Here is a 20,964-nt window from a genome sequence, read left to right on the forward strand (position 1 = left end):
AGATAGCATGCTTGTCTTCCAAGAACATGTTTTATACTTTTCAGTTTTCTCACAACAATCCTCAACAAATTCAGCACTTCGGTGCACGTGGTGTCATGGTTTACAAAATCCTTACTGGGACTGTGATAACAAGCACTTTAGCGAAAGACCATTAATAACGATATACCAACCTTGCAAAAAGCTAGCATTGGTCAGGCGGCGAGGTTACTTGTGCTCAACCGCACATTAACATATGGTCACGCAAAATAGTGATGCACACAGCGTGGCCAAGGCATGCCTGCCAATGTGAACAATGATAGCAGTTGTGCATGCTGATTCTTTTCTTATCTGAAACCTTGCACAATGCAATTAACTCCAATCCTACCGGTGTTTAGCAATTTCTCAACAATCCCTCGTGCCACTGAAAAAAAAGTGCAAGCAAGACAATAGGAGCAAGTCCTAAAAGACAAAAAACTCGACACTAGGGCGTCTCCCATACACACAACCGCACTGAAACGTCTTGAAGTTCATGAGAAGAATGCCCTACTACACCACTCATTTTTTGATTCTCTGAAGGGTTGCTGAACAGTGGAAGTCTCCATACATGGGCTCACATTGTTTTTTTCACTCCGGTCAGCATATTATTAGCTCAGTGTTCCAAGAGAATTCTTAGCGAAGAAAAATGCAACAATCGAGATTGTATCCATCCACAAAGTCAGGGGTTCACCAAAGTTCGCTGAAGCGGCCAATGCACTGAGCCACTATGCCGGTAAACACACTCCCTCTGGTCACAGTTGCTGGTTGTCACTTGGAGGTCTTCAATCACGGGGTGCTCAATCTTGGAGTCTCTTCATGCTGAACGCTAACAGGCAGAACACTTCACCCAAACAAGCCACAATTTCGCCATCCTGCCGATTTTCAGTGCAAATGCCTGAAAATCCTTTTCTTTTTCGCCTGTAACACTCTGCGGTTAAAAAAAAAACTGCACAGTAAACTCCACGAAACTCTGCTCACGTTGCTGCAAAACCTTTCCCCAACCTCTTGAACACCACTTCTGCCATAACCTTTCACTGCATGCCATCTTGCAGATTCAAATCCACCACCCAGCTGCTGTTTGCAATACTGGTGGAAGAAAGAATAGGCTAATAATAATAAATCTAGCGACAGCAGGTTGTTACCACTGCTGCACATTTTAAAAAGAATAAAATGCACAATGTGACTGCAAAGACTTTGATAAACTCTGCCACGCAGTGAAAAGATGGCAGTGCCGGAGAGGTGAAGCCTGATAATGGCACACATTAAGCATTCAAAGTGAATATCAACATATTAACTGCAGCTGGTGACTCCTGCTTCTGAGGCTGAAGACTATCTTGTTACAGAATATGCTAACAAAACAGCACTGTTTTTTACATGAGTCTATTTCAACATTTCAGCCTCTCCCCACCACCACCAGAGGTGTCATTTGGAACAGCAACTGTGCAATACCGTGCGGCAGCCTATAAAGAACTGTACAACTTGACAATGGGGAAAGGACCAGTGATGATACAGGCTAAATGTCCATGGCATCCATCTGAGTATTACCCCACTGCGGAAGCTGGGAGTATAAGGCCACTACCTGCCAAAAAACTAATGCCAAAAACTTAGCTTTATCCACCTCAAACCAAGTACCAAGGTTAACTTGGTCATCTAGTCGCTGACACATTGCTATGTGCACTCCACTTTTACTTGCATTGCCGAGTTGGTGACAAAACCAAAGGTGCCAATTGTTCGGGTTATTTCAAAATCTGAAGAGTAACGGCACACAGCAGAGACTACCTACCTTTGGCTGGTTACCAACTGCGAAGTAAGGTATGGAGAACAGATATCATGTTTAGGTCCCAACCAAATCCGGAGACACCAATACAGATTCTATCAAAATGGCTGTTTCCATTGGGCATGTTGCACTTGCCATTTTTGGGTTAATACCTCAAGTGTGACTTAACAGCCTTTTCGCTTAAATCATAACGAAGAAAGCTCCCAGCAATAGTGCCCACACAATTGCATCCAAACAAACCAACACGCGCAGCATTCTGCCCGAGTCAACTCTGCGACTTATTCCACAATAACTATCACAACTATGGCCCACCGGGACGAAAATCCGTGGCACTCGCTGCCACACGAATTTCTGTAGTTGAAAAAAAAAAAAACGCATTGAGTGTGTCGGAGTCTCTGCTCCAAGCATTGCTGGTCTTCTCGGCTCCTCAAGTTCGGCCCACTTTGCAGAGATTTGTCCCACACTGCCATGGTAGCACCATCGAGACTAGGCTGAGACGAAGAGTGCAGCTTGGTCGGCGCTCGGCTGTCACAAGACTTGGCTAACCGAGCTCTGGCTTCCATAGACGACGGCGCCGACAAAATTGACTGCGGCGGCTAGCACAAAGACGGGGAACCAGCGGCCGTGCGACTGCGTCACCAGCTCAGCCGTCAGTGGTCCGCACAATATTCCGGGAATGGTCGCCTGCATGCAAATGCCACTTTCATGAGCAAAAAAAAAAAAAAAATCACCGGTGATAACGCTTCTCAGTAGTCTGACTTTTGAGTGCAGCTGCTGTGGTACAGGAACCGTAGGCGACCGCATATGGAACACGTGTTTGCTTACTTTTCCTTCATTACAAACACATTTGTTTACCACCACCATTTTATACAGACACGTGTGCACGCAGCGCCACCTGTCATTAAGAAGGCCAACTCGTCGATTGGGATCGAGTGGAAATGTGCAGACGCCTTGCATGTGAAGCGTGCTCAGTACTTCAATCGGGACCAGTAGTAACCAGGTGACAGCAGCATAAGCTATGATGCGCAACGCGAGAACCCTGCAACAGCTGTTACACAGCGTTCTGTAAAACACCCTCCCACTTCCGACCCTCAGCCATCAGTGCAGTGCTCCCTTATGCCGTGTATCGGCACCTCATCCTCTCCCATCGCTTTGCAATGTAACTGAACCTCCAGCCCTTGCACTGCGCTTCTGTCGTGCTCATCATGCAGCTTTCCCCCTACACCCTTGCTGTGTGGACGTCTACGCCTTTGATCTGGGGCTTCTCCCTACTAACAGCCGTCGCTGTAAAAACAGTTGGCTGTGTTCCACCTATGTTCAAGTCTTTGCAGCAATCGCACCTTTCCACCCAACAAGAGAAGGGAACTAGAGCACCAAAATTCATGTCTTGATTCTGCACTGAATTTTTCATCTCAAAACAGCAGGGTGTGATTGCCAGCACTGGAAGGTCTTAACACCAACCCAATCAGACTTCCCCACTTAAGCATATGCTCTTTGCAGGGCCTAGGTCGTAAACACTGCAATAAATACCAAAAATAAAGTACCCTATTTACTTGCATACCAACCATACGTTTTTTTTTTTTTTAATTTTAAAATATTTGGAGAGAGTATCTACTATCAGTAAAGCAGCTGAATGGGCTAGTTGGTTTTGCATCTTGGTGAAAAAACAGCGCACAAGCAGACACAGCGCTTTTCAGCGCTTGTCCCCTTCTTTCTGTCTGTGTCTATCAGCGCTTGTCCCCTTCTTTCTGTCTGTGTCTATCAGCGCTTGTCCCCTTCTTTCTGTCTGTGTCTGCTTGTGCGCTGTTTTTTCACCAAGTATCTACTATGTGGTGTAATATATTAGCAAAAATATATACTTTTGTTAATAAAACTTGTGCTTAAAAGCAGGATGTCAAAGCTATAAACACCACCCACAGCAAGCATGCAAACTACTAGATCTGCTAGTACATGACCAGCTTTGTGTGCTTTAAACAAGCACTTGAAGGAAAGCCTCCACCTAAAGCATGGAGCCAGGAAGTTAGGGCGGTGCTCTAAATTTGAAGTGCCACAGAAGCGTAGGGCTGGGCGATCACTCCCTTGCAATAAGTGACGTGTCTTTGACACCATATACAGGGTGCACCATGCCTAGAGGGAACATTTCAGTGCATGATCTTCACACGACAGCGTTAAGGAGCTCGTGTCACAGAAAATCCGGTGTCACTGACCATGAGTGAAAAATCACCAGAGAAGCAACCTACAAGGCATGCAGGCCACCTATGTCTCGTAACATTGTGGCGTCATCACAACATGCCCACCGGATTGTGAGCAAACTGACCACTGCAGCAGGTAGCACTTAAATGAATGATTGGTTGCGAGAGGTTGCTCGGGAAGAGCAACCTGGGTCGCACAAGCTCCCCCGGTGGCAGCAGCTGCCATCACAGGGCAGTGGCACATTGCTTAACTGCTGCACCACTGCACCAGGAGTGGTATGAGGACTTCCAGGGATCTATGAATGTTATGTACAGAATGGCCAATTCTGCATTTATGGGCATTAACCCATTAAAGCTAAAGAAGTGTAGGACTGGAAACGTATTTAAAGAAAGTGCCGAGTTTTAAGACCAATTTATAAGAGCTAAATAAAAACAAAGAAAAAAACGAGCATGATGGCAGCTGCCACCACTCCGTTTCAAAGGGGACGCTCTCTTCCATCCATCGATCTGTAACCATACAGCGTCACTAGGCCCAGAAAACATGACAACGCTCTAGCTGTACAAGCTGCAGAACCGTGTGCTCAAATATCTCCTGCTAAGCATGGTCTACCTGGCACATTAATCAGCAGCACCGTTCATCCTCACCAGCGTGTTGCTGACGCTGAACGTGAGCGCCGCATGGGTGGGCGCCACATCGGCATGGTTGGCCAGGTGGCCCGCCGAGTTACAGGCCAGCAGGCCCATGGCGCAAGAGATGATGAAGAGTGCTGAGGCCAGGTTGCCGGCGGCGGCAAATGCAAGCAGGCCGATGCCCGGCGCCAGCAGGCCCAGGCATGAGGTGGCCAGGCGGCGCACCGCCAGCAGACTCCACTGGCGGCCGGCCAGGTCGGCAGCGCGTGCCGTGAGCAGGCCGCAGAGCGAGTTGCACACGTAGGGCAGCGCTGCTAGGCTGAGGTGGCCCGGCCGGGCGGACAAGGCCCTTGCCAGGTACGTGGGGAGCCACTGCATGATGGTGTAGCTGGACCAGTTCATGGCGAAGTGGGCGATGTAGATGGACCACAGGGGCCAGTGGCTGACCAGGTCCAGCCAGTGGGGGGTTGCTGGAAAAAAAGAGCAAAAAACAAAGCGTATAAAAAAGGTGGGTCCAACTATGTTACACTTCCTTACTGCAAGGTCGCCTATGTTTTTAGGCTCCCGCTGTATACTGCACTGTGTCCTGGCATAACCACTTCTCACATTTGCCTTCCACTGGAACCTATTGACACCACGCTCAGTAACAGTAGCGGGCATTAATTATAGGGGCTGCAAAACTCCACTTGTAAATCTGCCAGCAGCTATGTTCACCACCTGTCCGACCTTTTGCATTGAACACTGCCACTGCCTTGTATTCAGCCGTTCTATACTCTTTCATTACAGTAATGTGACAATCTGTAGAAACCTTAGCATTGAATCACTCAGCACGTTTTCTTTTTCTTTTCCAAATTCGTAGCCTTTCAGCAGCTGGCATACTGTTAAGCAACCCCAGAAGCTATACACAGCTTGCAGATGGCATTACAGACACCATGACAGTGCACAACACATAAGTCTCACCAAGCTTCCACGGTGCAGCTGGTGACAAGCCGATTAGACAGATTGACAGCTAGAGTTTTCATCAAGCTCCTGGCTCTTCAAAATGACTGCCACAGTGGTGCCAGTGCACAGCATCTACAGCGGTTTCCAACATGGGCGTCGCCCTGGACTGCTGTCAGCACCTGGTGCCACAACTTACACCATGGCAGAGCAAAGTGCACAATGCAGTTCGCAGAGCAATACGGAAGACGCCGTGCAGGTTGTATGTACCCACCTGCGGCCACCTTGCTGGGCTCCTTGTGCGGCGTGGCGGCCGCGTCGTCCCGGTGAAGCAGCATCCAGGCGGCTGTCCACACAATGCCCAGCGCACCGAGCCCGTAGAATGCCCGGTGCCACTCCAGGTGCGGGCACACTAGCGCCGCAGCGGTCTGCCCCGCGGCGCCTGCGGCCAGCACGCTAGCCACTGCGCGCGACCGCTCCTCAGGAACTGCGGCCGCCTGTCCCACCACGTGGAACATGCAGGGAAGACCCAGGCCCTCACCCAGGCCCAGCAGGGCACGGCACAGAAGCAGCAGGGGCAGTGAGGAGGCCACCAGGGGCGTTACCAGCGTCGACGCCGACCAGAGGAGCACGGCGCCCGCCATGACGGTGCGGCCACCATAGCGGGACGGCGCGCTAGAGCCCACCAACTGCAAGGGACACGGAGGAGCCGGGAATTAGCTTTCAAGAAACTCGCTGACCTGACACTGTCCACAGTGACGTAGAGGCGACAATGACAAGTGTACACATCGATAGTTGCCCTCCTGAATCACTTGGACAACATGACCACGGAGGCACATTTGGAAGGCCATCCAAACCTCGCTTCACGCTGATCACTTGAATAACACCCTCTTTGGCCCGCAAGTGAAAGCGGAAGATTTTGGCTGCGGCATACCACGATGGCGGCTTTGTTAGCAAATTCTGTTGCCGATTCGACGTTTCTTCGCCTTTGGTTTGAACCGGGCTACGGGCTGATGGCAGGGTACAGGCTCTCACTTCCACATGTATTTTTCAGCCAAAAGGTGGCTGTCAGCAAATACAGTTAACTGGGACGCACGTACAAGTGAATGTGTCTAGCTTTACAGTGCAGCTGCTAAGCGCCCACTCCTAGTTTCAGCGCTGTCCTGCGTCGTCCCCTGTAAGAGAGCAAGGAGGAAAAGAAAGATCGGGGAGCAGGGTAATGGAGAGGAGTGCAAGAGAGAGGAAAGTGGTCAAGCTCTTACTCTGCTTAGATGGCATAGGTCGGCCCCCTTCCTAGCTTCTTGAAGCTTCCATACTCACGGCTCCCAAAACCTATATAAAATCAACCAGATGCTAGCCAATCTGCTATGCACACTTCGGCACAGATGGGAGGCAGTGAGTCGGAGGCACTGTCAATGGATATGGTAGCCCTCATTGCACGCGACTTGTCCCACCAATTCTGTGTGGCCACTTTCCACCTCTCCACATTCCACTCTGCAGCCTCAGACTGATACTCCAAGACAGATTTTGCGAAGATGGCAGTATTAGTGATTACACATTAAAACAACTTAGCGCAATAAAAAGACAGGATGAAGGCAGACGGACATAGAACCTTTCTTTAACCATGACAAACCAACTCGGCCAGCAGCACACTTTACTGAACGACACAAGGAGGTTTTGGCGGAAAACTCAACCTGGAAGCATCTCATGCCTAAAAGCTCTGGAAATTACTCACAATTAGGGGTTGGACGTTTCGATTCAAACCGAGAAAAGAAGATAAAAGTATGCCGAATTCAGTTTTTGAAATCTGTTTTAACCAAAAAAAAGGTCAGTATTCTTGGCAAGCAAGACATAGGTAGCTGACTGTTGAATGCGAATTGCACCCAGTCTAAGCTGAAAATAAGTAAGCAGGAAGCCAGGGGCATGATGCAATGATAGTGTTGCTGGATAAGCAATGCAGTTGTGCAAGTTGAGGTATTGTTACGTTTGCTTACAAGCCTCTGCAGAAATGGGAGCACCACCTCCTCATCGCCTTGGGTTCAGAAATAAAAACAAAAAAAAAATGCCCAGAATTTTCAAAAAATAAAAACTGAAAAGTCCAACCCCCCACTCACAACTGATGTCGGCCAAGCAGCACAAAACGCTACCATCGCGCATTCTTCCCAGTTCTTCTGAACTTTGCTCATTCTTTGGCCACCTGCTCCAACGGCATTGTTTCCATGTGTGCAATATGTGCTGTCGGAGCAGCTCCCTCATATAACTTCCAGATAAAAGGTCATGCAGGTGCAGACACACCAAAACAATGCGACGGCCAAGTTACTGATACGAAAGTAACCTCACTGCCACGTAATCGAAAGGATGTGCAGCCACGAAGAGTCATTGTCAGCGTGAAAGAAGTAAAGCTTTTGCGATGAGTCATGTATAAATTATGACAGAAGTCCAAAGTAATATCGGGAATATTTCAAATAATGGCATGCCTTTATGCCACTGCAGTCAGGTCATAAAGTTTCATGACCACACAGTTTCGAGGATATGCCATTTTTGTTACCAGGGTTGATGATGTGGACCCATGAAGAGGACAAGATTTTGCTGCATTTCTGCCTGAAAAAGACTGCGACATTTGGAAACAGTTTTCGTACCAAGTCTTGGCCTTCAGAGCCAAGAGGAATATTGCCTTCAGCAGACATGGCGCAGCAGCGCGAAGCTGTGCCTTCAAACTAAAATGGCGGCTCTATCTCCGTCATGAACGAGCTTACCCGAGTTACTCCGAGGCTTCCCACAAGATCCTTGGTTGAGACCTTGTTAAATATTGCTTTCACACTAAAAACAATTCCAATGACCCCAAGGTGTGTGTGTGTGTATGGATGCCCTCTCATGGTGTACTTTTATTCGTCACAATGGGAGATGAAATGCTATCCTTTATTTTATGTCACTAAGAGATGAACAACAGTTTACTGGCTTGGAGCAAGATGTAACTCTCTCATCTTTTGGAACACAAGGAAAATGACACCATTAAAAGCTAGTAAAAAAAACTAGCCACCACTGTGGTGTTCAGGAGCTAGATAGCAGATAACATCTGAAAAAGAATTTTGCAAAAGCAACTGTTCTTGTTGCACACCGTAATGTCATGAGGAGCATAACAATTCAAACGAATGAACTCTGCACATACACTCCAACTATCAAAATGCCTGAAAGTTGCAAACGCGAGGAACCACAGGCTTTCCTACATACAGTGTAACTCTATGGCAGTAATTTCAGGCACAACATTCCAGTCACTCATGTGCCATTCCCTCAATATGTATGATGCATTAAGTGTGTGCGTTCTCTGTGCGATGTCTGTGTACAATTTGCCCTGTTTACTACATGAATCAATGCTTTTAGCATAATGGGATCTTCTTCGTAATTTTGTGATGAACTACGTATCAACCCATACCACTTGACTGAGTGGCATGGAATGAATACTCACTTGTTACTTAAACAACTTTCAATGAAAACTTTTACTCATTGAATCCGAAAACTGTTGAATGCCTTCTGGGCACAGAATCCATAACTCACATACCTGACACTGGGAATCTATGTCCCATAGCTTAGTTCTGACAGAACACAGAAGTTGCCCACGCTGTGACCGTCTACTTTCAGCCACCAAACTTTGGTACGACCTCTATGAGATTTGCTGAAAAGCCTTTCAGCTAGTGTGGTCTCCTTCACAAGATCCTGAAGGACAATGGATGCTGAAGCACTGGGAACAGTCATGCCACACAGCTAGAGCCCAGCCATGTATACTAGAAGTCGGCAGGCTATGACACAGATGTCTCTACTCTTTTGCCCTTTTGGTGGCCCCAATACTCCTACTATCCATGTGAACACCGCAAGCAACTATACATAGAAAGGACGGCTATCCTCTAAGGGTTCCAAAAACACAATGAACTCTTCTATGTGCCCCTCCAAGCTTTACACGTGAGGAGCATGCTAAATACACATACACTATGAGAGTGTCTCCACACAAGACCACTAGCACCTAACAAACTGTCCCAACTTCCTCAAAATGTTGAGGAACACTCCCATACGTTCCCCAAAAACATATGGGAGTGTTGGCCCACACCACCAACGAGACAACTCCAACAAAATTTACTGTTTCTCTTAATTCAGTGCATCCACCATAAGCTGCATGCAGAGTGGTACTGGCATGGTCGGAGTGCCACAGTGGGTATGGGAAATAAAATTATGTCCCTATTCTTTCATTCCAGACAGTGAAGTTTCCTCTAACGTCTCATCTACAAGGGCACTAGCTTTTCCAGGTTACTTTTCTCTCTATTATTTCTTTTCCTCTCTTATGGGCGTTTAAAGCTAATGACGAAGTTTATACAAGAAATGCGCAGAGCTCCTGGTTCTTGCAGCAACATGGCACAAACTCTGCGTTATGAACAGCTATAGTCTGATACAACTCAAGAATGCAGCACCAAATACTCCTCAAAGGGAACCTTCCAGCCAATGGCATCGTCGACCTATTGTCACGACATCGCGGTTAGTCCTCTTTCACGGAAGATCCTATGAGCCACCTGCATTGTCATGGTAGGGGATTAACCGTGAGGTCATGATAAATGGTGGATGCCACTGGCAGGAGGACCCTCATTTGAGGGCCCTCCACGGCGTTTTTGGCTTGTATCCAAGTTTATAAGTAGTAACGACAACGTGAATCCCATTCACAAGAAGCTCTAGAAACACGCACTTCATAATACACACTCCCGCACGAAGCTTTCTTTCGCTCACACCAGTGACAGTGCCAAGGGGAGGTGAAGGGTGACTGTTGCCACCCCAAGAATTTTTCATCTTTCCGTCCCTGTGGTGGACTTGATTCTATTCGCTCACAAATACCTTAGACATCTTAATCTTAGCATTCTGTTATGAGCGGTAACTGACTATGTCATGTTTTTGTCACCCCAATTTGCTCTTGTTACCTTAAAGAGGAGCAATGCCTGCCCAAAGTCTACCCACCCAACCCCGAAATCCTCTCCTTTAATGCCAGCCCCCACAGATATTGACGCCATTCGAATTCAAATGCAGCCAAGCATTTTTGTGTCTATGGTGCCCATCAGCACAATCAATTGATGGGGCTGCCATACCTCTATACTTTGGTTGAGCTGACACGCAGCTAATCAAAATTTGTTGCTAGTGTTATAACGATTTACTTTCTTTTTTCTGCATCAGCTACGTCAACACGTTTGCGCCTGTTAAGAAGAAATTGGGACGGTTGTTCCAAACAATCTTACGATTCCGCAGCACTCTGCTGAGTGGACTGTGAGTCTAGATTCTTATAAGTTTGTTTACAGTATGAGTCAACTCTCCACAATTCCAACTCGCACAGCGTTTTCATTACACTTGAAGTTTATGGGACCAAAGCGTTACTTCGCATAAACCGAAAGTTCTAAATAAGCGATTTCGATGTATCTACTTTAAACTGTGCCTGCTTCCCGCGCGACATCTCAAACGCCACCCAGGCGCGCATGCCGACCTCTTACAAGGCCCGACTAGACAAGAGCGAGAAGCCGCACGGCGCAGAACCGTTAAACGCCGGCTGAATAAACAAAAAGGGCGTGAAGGTGTCAACGCGTACGCCAGTCACGCTTCGCGATGTCAAGCGCCGGGAAGGGAGCGCCGGAAGTTGAAAAACCCGACCGACAACGACGACGTCTAGCTACGTGGTCACCCAATAAGTTTCCCTCCTCCCTTGCCAACACCGCATCTCGCACAAAACACACGTCGCTCGAGGCAGCAGGCAGGACGCTTTCGCGCTCAAGAACGCACACCCGAAACTCACGACTCACCTGACTAGTGATGTAGCCGACGGCGAAAGCGCTCAAAATCCACCCCTGCGACAACAAGCTCCACCGGTACTGTTCGCTCATCGGAACGATGGCTATTGGCATGAGAACGCGGTCGGCCGCGTTCACGAAGTTGGCCAGGCAGCATAAGGCGACGGTCCTTGACTTTCGGGTCATGCTGAAAGACTTGGCCTCCTCACTCACTCGAACGAAAGGCCGCGACAACTATCGTAGCCACACGAGCACATGCACTACATGCGCTACACTCACCAAGCTAGAGATCACAAACGCACGGACTTGGGAGAAGTAGCGACACTCGCGCGGAGAAGACTGCGACGAACGCGTCGCGTCGGAGGCAGTAGCCAAAGTCTCATGGGTGCGTACCGACCATCAGACCGCGAGCCATTCGCCGCGATTGCACATGCCACGCACGGAGCGGTTTGGCAGTGCCTGCCGCAGACACATCGCGCGACGGCTTCTTGTCCCCCGTCGGCGAACGACACCTCCGACGACCGTAGTTGACAGGCGAACGCACACTCGAGAATGTCCCGTTCTAAACAGTACGACAGCCTTCCCAGCAGTAGCAACAACAGCGTGGCGGATGATGGGGGCACGAAGCAGCTGGGCCGTTAGGTCGTCGACGAACGGCAAGCGTAGACAAATGTGGTTGCGGCGGCCCCCGTCTCCACGACGGCACATAAAACGCACCGCTCGCAGTTATTGCTTCTGGCTGCTATTGACTTCCGACTTGTTCGTCATCTTTACTAAGCAAGCTTGAAAACTTGGCTTCTGCTGGCTACATTGTGGGCTAGATAATAATCACCCTTCAATCAACGCCAGACACACTCTTATTTATTACCGTTAACCTAAAATAAACACAAATAGTGTTTTTAATTTATTTCAAAAATATTTTTAAACAAGAAGTTTTTGTTATAAGTTTGTGTCATCAACAATAAACAGGATAATATTACTATAAGGCTACAATTTTTCTTTTCTTTTTGTCATCATCATCGTTGGTACGTTAGTAATGGCTGCGCTGGCAAGCTCATAAACGTTGGTGTTGTCGCCCATGCACCGCAGATTGACGTTGCATTCGGCGTATGCTATCTAAATTAGATTTGAAAGTTATTACCGATCGTCTTCACGTGCAACAGTGAAAGAAGCGGAGGTCTCACACAGCGATGCATGCCAGCAACAACGTCAGCGATCCGCGTAGAGCGGATAGGATTAACAGGTGCGTCTGACGAGTGACGTGACCTCGAGGATCAGCAAAGCGAAACGAGTCACGGAAGGCGATCTCTTGGCACTTTGCGTCGTTGTTGAATTGAGAATGAATTACTTAATCGAAAAACACGCTGGTCTGCCAAATACAACTTTGATAGTTTTGCTTGCTTTCTAATTTTTGTGGGGGCCGAGTTATCCGAGTCTGTTCGTAAAGTTCAGCTGCTACTGCGCTCGTTTGAGTTACATTTAACCTTTGCGGTTTTAGGTGAAATTTTATGATTCGTTTGCCAATGCGAAGATGGCTAACCTAAAGCTTTAATCCGCGCTCAATGTTGGCACCGTGTTTCTGCGCCAGAGTTGTAGCTGGACTGAAATATAATAGTTCCGGCCTTGAAGTTGTTGGTGCCGTGCTTTCTTCAAGGTTCTTTCCTCCATGGCTTTCACGTAAAGGGAAAGTGTGTGGCTGTGGGAACGACTGCTTTGCAGTTAAAGCTAATTTTCCTGCATCGCGAGAACTGCATCGCTGTCTCTACAGCCGCTTTGAAATTGAAATGTGTGGATTGTGATTCTCTGTACGAAATTCGAAAACCGTAACAGTGTGGTAAATTGGCGCCACACCCCTGTGTTTACAAGGTCAATAACCTAGGTTCGATTCACGGAAGTCGTCGTAGATCTGGCGATGCAATAATCATCGTCATCAGCCTGACTACACCCACTGCAGGGCAAAGACCTCTCTCATGTCTCTCCAATTAACCCTATCCTTTGCCAGCTGCATCCACCCTTTGCCTGCAAACTTCTTAATCTCATCCGCCCATCTAACCTTCTGCCGCCCCCTGCTACGCTTACTTTCTCTTGGAACCCACTCCGTTACCCTTAAAGACCAGCGGTTATCTTGCCTTCGCATTACATGCCCTGCCCAAGCCCATTTCTTTCTTGTGATTTCTCTAGGATGTCATTAACCCGCGTTTGTTCCCTCACCCACTCTACCGACTTCCAGTCTCTTAACGTCACACCTATCATTTTTCTTTCCATGGCTCGCTACGTTGTCCTCAACTTAAGCTTAACCCTTTTCGTTAGCCTCTACGTTTCTTCCCCGTAGGTGAGTATCGGTAAGATACAGCTGTTGTACACTTTTCCCTTGAGGGAAATTGGTAAACTGCCATTCATGATCTGAGAGAACCTGCCATATGCGCTCCACCCCATTCTTATCCTTCTAGTTATTTCCCTCTCATGACCCGGATCAGCTGTCACTACATGCCCTAAGGAATACGTATTCCTTTACCACTTCCAGCACCTCGCTACCAAATGTGAAGTGCTGTTCCCTTGAACATTACTTTAGTTTCCTGCATGTTAATTTTTAGACCCACCATTCTGCTCTGCCTGTCTAACTCATTGATCGTGATCTGCAGTTCACGTCCCGAGTGATACAGCAAGGCAATGTCATCAGCGAATCGCACATTATTTAGGTATTCTCCATTAACTCATATCCCCAACTGTTCCCAATTCAGGCCTTGGAATACCTCCTGTAAATAAGCAGTGAATAGCCTTGGCTAGATCGTGTCTCCCAGCCTGTCGCCCTTTCTTATTAAAATATTTATTGACGACTTTAATAGGGGGACTGGTAACTGTGCGCACAGACTGCATCAGTCGCACACAAACTGGCTGCTTTTTCACGTTCCAGGCATCTAGTTGTTTGCTAGACTGCAAAGCGATTCACATCGCGGTCTTGTCATGCTTTCTACTTCATAACTTAGTAAAAAGAAAACTCTTCTTATTCCACCAATCGTGTCGTAGCGTATGCCATTTTACGTTGAAAAAACTCCCAGGTCGATTACAACTATGTAACGCGAGATTCAGCGATAGCTGTTTAGGCATTTAGTTTTGGGGATATTTTGATGTAGAAAAGATACAGTGACCTCATATCGCACTGGTGTAGTGGTTGCGTGATGCATCCTTGCACTGGCAGGCGGCTGTTCCAAACAGATTCAGCTGTAGGCTTATGCGATCCAGGTTAACCGTGATATAAGGTGAGTGCGTTAATGATGGGTGGATGTCATTAACGCACCCACCAGTTACACCGATGGCGACGACTGCAATGCGCAAGCCAGGGATGGGCGCCTAACAGCTATCGCTGTAAAAGATTTCAGTGCTTTGACTTTGCTTGGAAGGACTCGGAGATAACTGACCAACGTCTGCTCATCAGCCCATGCTTCTTCAATTCTCTGCAGATACAAGCCGCCTGCAGCCGGCACTCCAGGGGATGACCCAACGCCAGATTACATGAACGTCCTTTCCATGATATTCAGCATGTGTGGTCTCATGCTGAAGGTAAGGGGGCCAGTTTGTGTTATGGTGGGTATAAAACAAACAGCAAAAGAAAAGTGAGCATGCCAGAACCATAATCTCACCGCCCGGGCAGCGTTGTTGGGGATAAATTTGGTATGTGTTCCTGCGGGAGTGCAACATTCAGTGCAAAATGCATACTGACACTTGATCATTTCAACCCAAGCACAAACTGTTCAGAATTCTCATGTTTCAGGTTCACTAGTCCATTTTTTTTTTTTTTTCTTCCTCAGTACCTTCATCCCTAAAAGCCACGGATGGGTTAGCTTGACAGCAGCCGATCTGCGAGGTGGTTTAGGATTTCTAGAGACTTAATCCAAAAGTAGCATCTCTTGTGCTGCTAGTAACTGAATGAGCAAAGTGGAAGGCAAGTGAGTGTTGCCGTGTCTGCTGCAGCACTTTTTTCGCACCATTCCATGCAAGTGAACTGCACTTTAAACAAAAATACACTTATATAGGAGTAAAAATGGTGTAAGCTTTTAGTGTGGGGCAGCACAGGTAAGAGCAATCTTGAAAAACTGCATGTTCTGCAAAAGAAATACTTTCGGTTTATAGAAAACAAATTGCGATATGAGCATGCGTCCCCACTGTTTCCTAAATATAAAATTTTGCCTATTACTAATGTTTACCAGCAAAGCATGGCGAATTACCTGTATCTTAAAATAAAATCCCATGGCACAAGCTTTGTTAACAGATACAAACGACCAGACTGTGGTTATGCTTTTAGAGGTGAAAAATACGTGAAACAAGGGGCTAGAACTAGGTACGGAGAACAATCAATAGATTATCAGCTACCATTATTACTAAACACATTTCCAGAAATAGTTACCATCGCATCTGAGAGCAAAACACGCTACTCCTTTAAAAGGCGAGTGAAAGAAGTACTATTGCGAAATGCCGCACAGTAACACCAAGTATGGCCACCAAACTATGCCATGAGGGCGTTGTTCACAGTTCCGAAGTCCAACAGGCACACTTGTAAGAAAGAAGCAAAAAAGGCAACCAAAACGATTTGGCTGATATCGCAAATTAACACGGAACCACGTCTCGCTTTCACTTGCAGTCTTGTTACTAATCCATACCCTTATCACTTGTGTAAACCAAACCCTCTTTATTTATGCTTCCTGTTGGTGTTGTCAAAGAAAATGTGCAATTGTATTCTAGCAGAACTTTTTGCTGGGCTAGTTGGTCCATTCTGACAATAGTGAAAACAGCGCTAAAGAAGAAGCCGGAAGGCGAAACGAGGAAGTCAGCGCTCTTTCCTGTCACTTCCTCGTTTCGCCTTCCAGCTTCTTCATTAGCGCTGTTTTCACTATTGTGCAATTGTATTGTTGGTTGTCCGTTTTTTCGTGCAGATATACTGCTTTGCCTGTATTACTTATATATATGTTTTTTTTTGGCTGTCCATTATATTTTCCTTTTCGAAACTTGTCGCGTTTGATCTTCTGTAAAACTGATGTCAGACAGTTCTGTTTATCGCCATCTGGAATCTACTGCCACTGTGCGCTGCGCACGTGAAGGTCACGAGGCCATGTCAGGTGCCATATGACGCCTTTTGCCTCGGGAACCTCAGCAGATGTAATCACGAAATGAATCCCATATGTACTGCAATTCTGCTGAAAATAAATACTTTCCTTTCCTTCCTTTCCAACACATACTCCTTCTAGAATCTAGAAAGTGATTCTAGACTCTTATAAAAAGGTATAAAAGGGGTGTGCTAGAAGAGAGCTTACTCTTTTTTTCTCTTTTCTGTTTAGAGTACGAGACTTCCTAGTGATGGGGCCTTACAGTAAACATTTTACTGCAGTGGCCATTCAGGGTTTTTGGTGAGACTGGAATGTTTGGTGCCGTCCATCATGCATATAGAAAATGGAGATCATCTTGACTGAAAGTAACATAACTACCAAGGAACAAAACCAAAGAACAAAAAAACAAAGCCGTTGACATATCGCGTGAGGCTTTTTTCAGTGTCCTGGTACAGGATTGGTCAAACGTCCCCATGCGACAGGGTCTATCCGCTTCTGAGCCTTGCAGTGGCACCCCTGAAGCTCGAAATCTCCCAATCCCCAGTGCTGCCAGGCAACCACTCGTGGTACAGTGGGTGCGAGCTTTGCCCTGGCCTGGTGCTCCGCATATCTGGTGTGAAATGCTTGGAAAATGGGTCTCTGATCCCGCGTTATGTACAGAAAAATACTTTGTTTCATGGTGCTCTTTGGCCAGAGCTGCCCTTTTACCATTAAAATTCATCATCATCATCACCAAAACCTCAGTGAAGCGAGGAGCCGTAACCTCACCCCTGAGGACGCCAGCATCTTCATGGGCGCCTTAAAGTGCCCAACTTATACACTCTAAGCAGGAATGCGCCTATATGGGAGTAAGAAGGGAGTAAGCTGGCTTCTAGCACGCTCCCTTTTACTGAAAAGGAGCGTACTAGAGAACAGCTTACTCCCTTTTTGACTCCTTTCCATTTAGAGTGTACTGCTCAAAAGTAAACCCTGCAACGTGGGAACCTATGTGACCAATTCTGTACATCTCACGCAATGTGTAATGAATTATTGAGCATTTGCAGAACCGAAAGACAAATAATGCTTTTTTTTGAGAAAAGTGCTTCAAAAGCGTAGATTTTTGATGTGTGCTGTCTGATGCATGAAATTATTTGCGCATGCTAAATACCCAAGACTCGGTCTTGGTTGGTATTGTGTTTTCGCTATTATTATTTGTCTTCTGATGTGTAAATTTCAGCATGAACTGCCATTATGTAATGCCCGAGTCTGTACATTGCTTATTGCATTTCCATCTAGATTGTTCTACTCTGCATTTATCAACAAATATGTGTGGCACCCGTGCAAAAAATCAGCACATCTTTTGCTTGGCTTGCTGATCATGTGCAGATAGGTGATGTCGCACAAAGAGTTACCAGTGTAGCCATCAGCTTTATTGGTTGTGGTTTACCTTGTCAAATCAGAAAGTGGTAATGCTTGATTATCACTTTACCTGCAGGAGCAATGTGCTTGAAGAAGTATGGCACTGCCTCACAGCTTGGTTGAAAAATTTTGAGAGATCTTGTGACCAGCAGGCTATTTTCAGCGCTGTACTGGCTGTAGATCTATGTAGGTGAATTGAAGAATGTGCATTTCCAGCTAGGAAAACAAATTTTAAAAAATAATTTTTTGCGTGCAGGTCCTTTCTCGTAATTTTTTTCAGTTTGTGTCATGTTCTTGCATGCACGGCCATGCAAGAAATGGCTCAGGAGTTGGAGGTGTTCCTGTTTTCGTCAACTGTGTCTTATATTTGCTCTTTTCATTTTTTTTTTCTTTTAGCTCAAATGGTGTGCCTGGGTAGCCCTCTACTGTTCCAGCATCAGTTTTGCAAACTCAAGGATAAATGACGACACAAAACAGATTCTGAGTAGCTTCATGTGAGTTTCCCCATGGTTTCTTATAAGCACTTCTTGCACTCTGTTTTATTACTTTTTTTTTTTATCTGCTCCTTTGTAGCATAAATTTGAGAGTGCATTTGAGCCTCCATGCCGAAGCATTTGTGTGATTTTAATCAGCTCTAGCAGAGTGTGGTAGCTCTTGTAGTCATTGCATCGCAACAAATAATTGTCTTACTGGCATCACCAGCTTCACTTCATTTGGTTACCTTGTAGGCTCCTGGTGTTGGTGGTACTGCATAAGGGTGGGTAACGCGAGTAAAACAAATTAATTGTAGAATAAAAGACATGAAGTGTACATATATTTGCTGTTAATTATGGCTACTTATTAAATATGATAGTTTGCACATTGAAAGCTTGTGACACATAATTTAGTGACTTGTGTGTAATGATTGATGGGTGCGGCATCTGCTGACTGCGTTTTTCTTGCTGGCATTGTAGTACATTAAAGGGACCGTAATTTCCTATACAAAGTGATTGTAGACAGATAAAGTATGTTTCAAGGATGTCATATGTGCAGATTTTACCAAAAAGAAAAGGGTTTTGTTAGCAGTGGAAAAGTGCAGACATCCAAGTGTTTGCGCTGACTTGCCGCATGTTCTACTGTGGTACTATAAATGAGGACAGCAGTAAGACAATGCCATTGCTTGCACTTCACAAATTGTTTCTAGGAAATAACAGCGCTCAGAATGGGGAAGAAAAAAAAAAGGAAAGTATGCTTTGTGGTTTAAAGTGTTGTTAATTGGAGTGCTATATGAAGTACAGAGCGCGCAGCTCAAAGAGCATCAGAACAATGAAAAATAAAAAAGTCATTAAGGTGTTGTGGGAGCTGGTCATTGCATGCATTGGTGCATGTTTTCGTGTCACATTTAATGTCACTCGCTCAACCACCAAGGTGTGAAATACGAATCCATAGTTTCTAGAACATGGCCACAATATCATTATACCATTAACTGCAACTAGAAGTGTGGTTAGAGGTGTAGCAAATTGGTGTCCCCTTAAGGTGCATTTCCATCCATAATGAATAATGACTTGAGCCAGCAAAGAGGTAAAAAAAAAGCAGTACTGAAACCATGCAAGCAAGAGTTTGCTGCTGGCAAGAAGCATTGCCATTTGTATAGATTATCTGAGCAAAAATTCTCATGGTTGTGCATCGCACGGTTGCGGTGTTTTGAAGCAGTTTGAATGAAGGAGTGAAGACTCACACCATTGTGTGGACAAGGTTACAGTCTAGGACCACGCACTTGGATCATTTATTCAGGAGCAGAAGGAATTCATACATGCACACGCACACACACACATACAAGGGAATCGCATGATGCAAAGGGTATCAGACATAAGAAAACTCTAGACAGTAGACATTCCACAAGTACGTTGAAACTGGAACTCATGATTTAACGGGGTGCACTCATCTTCACCTGTTTTCCTTCTTTGCAGGCTGTCAATTTCCGCCGTGGTCATGACGTACCTGCAGAACCCTCAACCCATGACACTGCCCTGGTCGTCGTGACAACGCAGCCTCTCCTCGTACAGTAGTCCTAAAACGCTGTCTGAGGAAAAAAGGCTTCAGATTCTGCCAGAGTGTCCGTGCCCTGGGAACACTTCCAGAAGGCCTACTCTCGGGTGCGGCGTGACTAGCCTCAAAGACTAATCAAGCCGAGAAATTCGTGTTCCAATATGCTTCAGGGTATCAGATTGACACAGTGCCAACACGGCTGATGCAACAGCGGGCATCTTGCTACTTCATTTTCGTTTGGTGTAGGTGGCGAAGAAAACAGAATAAGAATCATCATATTATTTAGAAGTGGTTGTCGTGATTCCCTTGCTTGAAACTTGACCTGATCACTTCAAGTCTAAAAGACAGCTACTACCTCATGGCTGCTGTAGTGTAGCCTCAACGACTGTATGTTGCAAAACTATGCAAAAAATTTGCCATGTGTTTGCACTCTGCTGCGTAACTTGCAAAACTCAGCGAAAGCTGTCGCCATGCTGCTATCTGTTTTTTGCTAATGGCTAAGACCCACAGTAAAGTCTTAAGGCTAATTAACTTTGTGACAACCAGAACTGCCTCAAGTGGTTACATGGTCACTTGCGTAGTGCTAATCACGTGGCCGGATGTCGAGGTTCTACGCCACAGAACCCACCAGGTGGGGCTATGTTACAGCTTTTGTTGTAAAAGGAAATATCAAGCTCAGACAGACCAAAGGTTGCCAGTGGAGGTTGTTACAGTGAACACTCATCAAGGTGTATCGCGCGGGGCCGTAGAAAAACGTGCAAAGCGGTTGTGCACCCTAACCAAGAACAGCTTTTATATATGCTCCAAATGTTCCAGCTAACTTTAGCCAAATGTAAAAATACCAAGGCACCACAGGTGGAGGCAACGACTATGTAGTAAGTAGTATGTTCGTATTTTGTTCCATTCAGTAATTAAAATACTTTTTAGTTACTGCGTTTCTGGCGAAAACTCCAGTTATGAATTGAAAAGCATTCCAAAAAACATTAATTCATCGTTTTTGTTTTTATGTGTGCTGCAGACAAGTTTTTTACGCGTTGAAAAGGAAGTGCGCGAAATATAAGATCCCACAT

At 46.2% G+C, this 20,964-nt stretch overlaps 2 protein-coding genes across 2 annotated transcripts; one reads left to right on the top strand and one right to left on the bottom strand.

The window, feature by feature from the left end:
* Positions 1-877: 877 nt before the first annotated feature.
* On the bottom strand, positions 878-12,194 carry LOC144110573 (sialin-like). The gene is made up of 4 exons (XM_077643582.1): positions 11,379-12,194; positions 5,828-6,242; positions 4,630-5,084; positions 878-2,476 (listed from the first exon to the last, which is right to left on the bottom strand). The coding sequence occupies exons 1-4, from the start codon at positions 11,550-11,552 to the stop codon at positions 2,321-2,323; spliced, it is 1,200 nt and encodes a 399-aa protein (XP_077499708.1). The 5' UTR covers positions 11,553-12,194; the 3' UTR covers positions 878-2,320.
* Positions 12,195-12,388: 194 nt separating this feature from the next.
* Positions 12,389-20,182, top strand: LOC144110757 (PAT complex subunit Asterix). The gene is made up of 4 exons (XM_077643829.1): positions 12,389-12,609; positions 14,828-14,927; positions 18,263-18,360; positions 19,816-20,182. Exons 1-4 carry the CDS (start codon positions 12,557-12,559, stop codon positions 19,886-19,888), a joined length of 324 nt encoding a protein of 107 aa, XP_077499955.1. The 5' UTR covers positions 12,389-12,556; the 3' UTR covers positions 19,889-20,182.
* The last annotated feature ends 782 nt before the right edge of the window (positions 20,183-20,964 follow it).

This window comes from Amblyomma americanum, chromosome 11, assembly GCF_052857255.1.
Source record: "Amblyomma americanum isolate KBUSLIRL-KWMA chromosome 11, ASM5285725v1, whole genome shotgun sequence".
In the NCBI taxonomy this organism is placed as follows: domain Eukaryota; kingdom Metazoa; phylum Arthropoda; class Arachnida; order Ixodida; family Ixodidae; genus Amblyomma; species Amblyomma americanum.

Bases quoted from the DNA above. Each gene is read 5' to 3' on its own strand.
- LOC144110757 (XM_077643829.1), top strand. From the start codon at position 12,557: ATGCATGCCAGCAACAACGTCAGCGATCCGCGTAGAGCGGATAGGATT. The intron at 12,610-14,827 runs GTGCGTCTGACG...AATTCTCTGCAG, and splicing joins AGAGCGGATAGGATTAACAG to ATACAAGCCGCCTGCAGCCG. The intron at 14,928-18,262 runs GTAAGGGGGCCA...TTTTTCTTTTAG, and splicing joins TGTGTGGTCTCATGCTGAAG to CTCAAATGGTGTGCCTGGGT.
- LOC144110573 (XM_077643582.1), bottom strand. From the start codon at position 11,552: ATGACCCGAAAGTCAAGGACCGTCGCCTTATGCTGCCTGGCCAACTTC. The intron at 5,085-5,827 runs GTGGGTACATAC...CTTTTTTTCCAG, and splicing joins GCCCAGCAAGGTGGCCGCAG to CAACCCCCCACTGGCTGGAC. The intron at 2,477-4,629 runs GTGAGGATGAAC...ATTTGCATGCAG, and splicing joins TCAGCGTCAGCAACACGCTG to GCGACCATTCCCGGAATATT.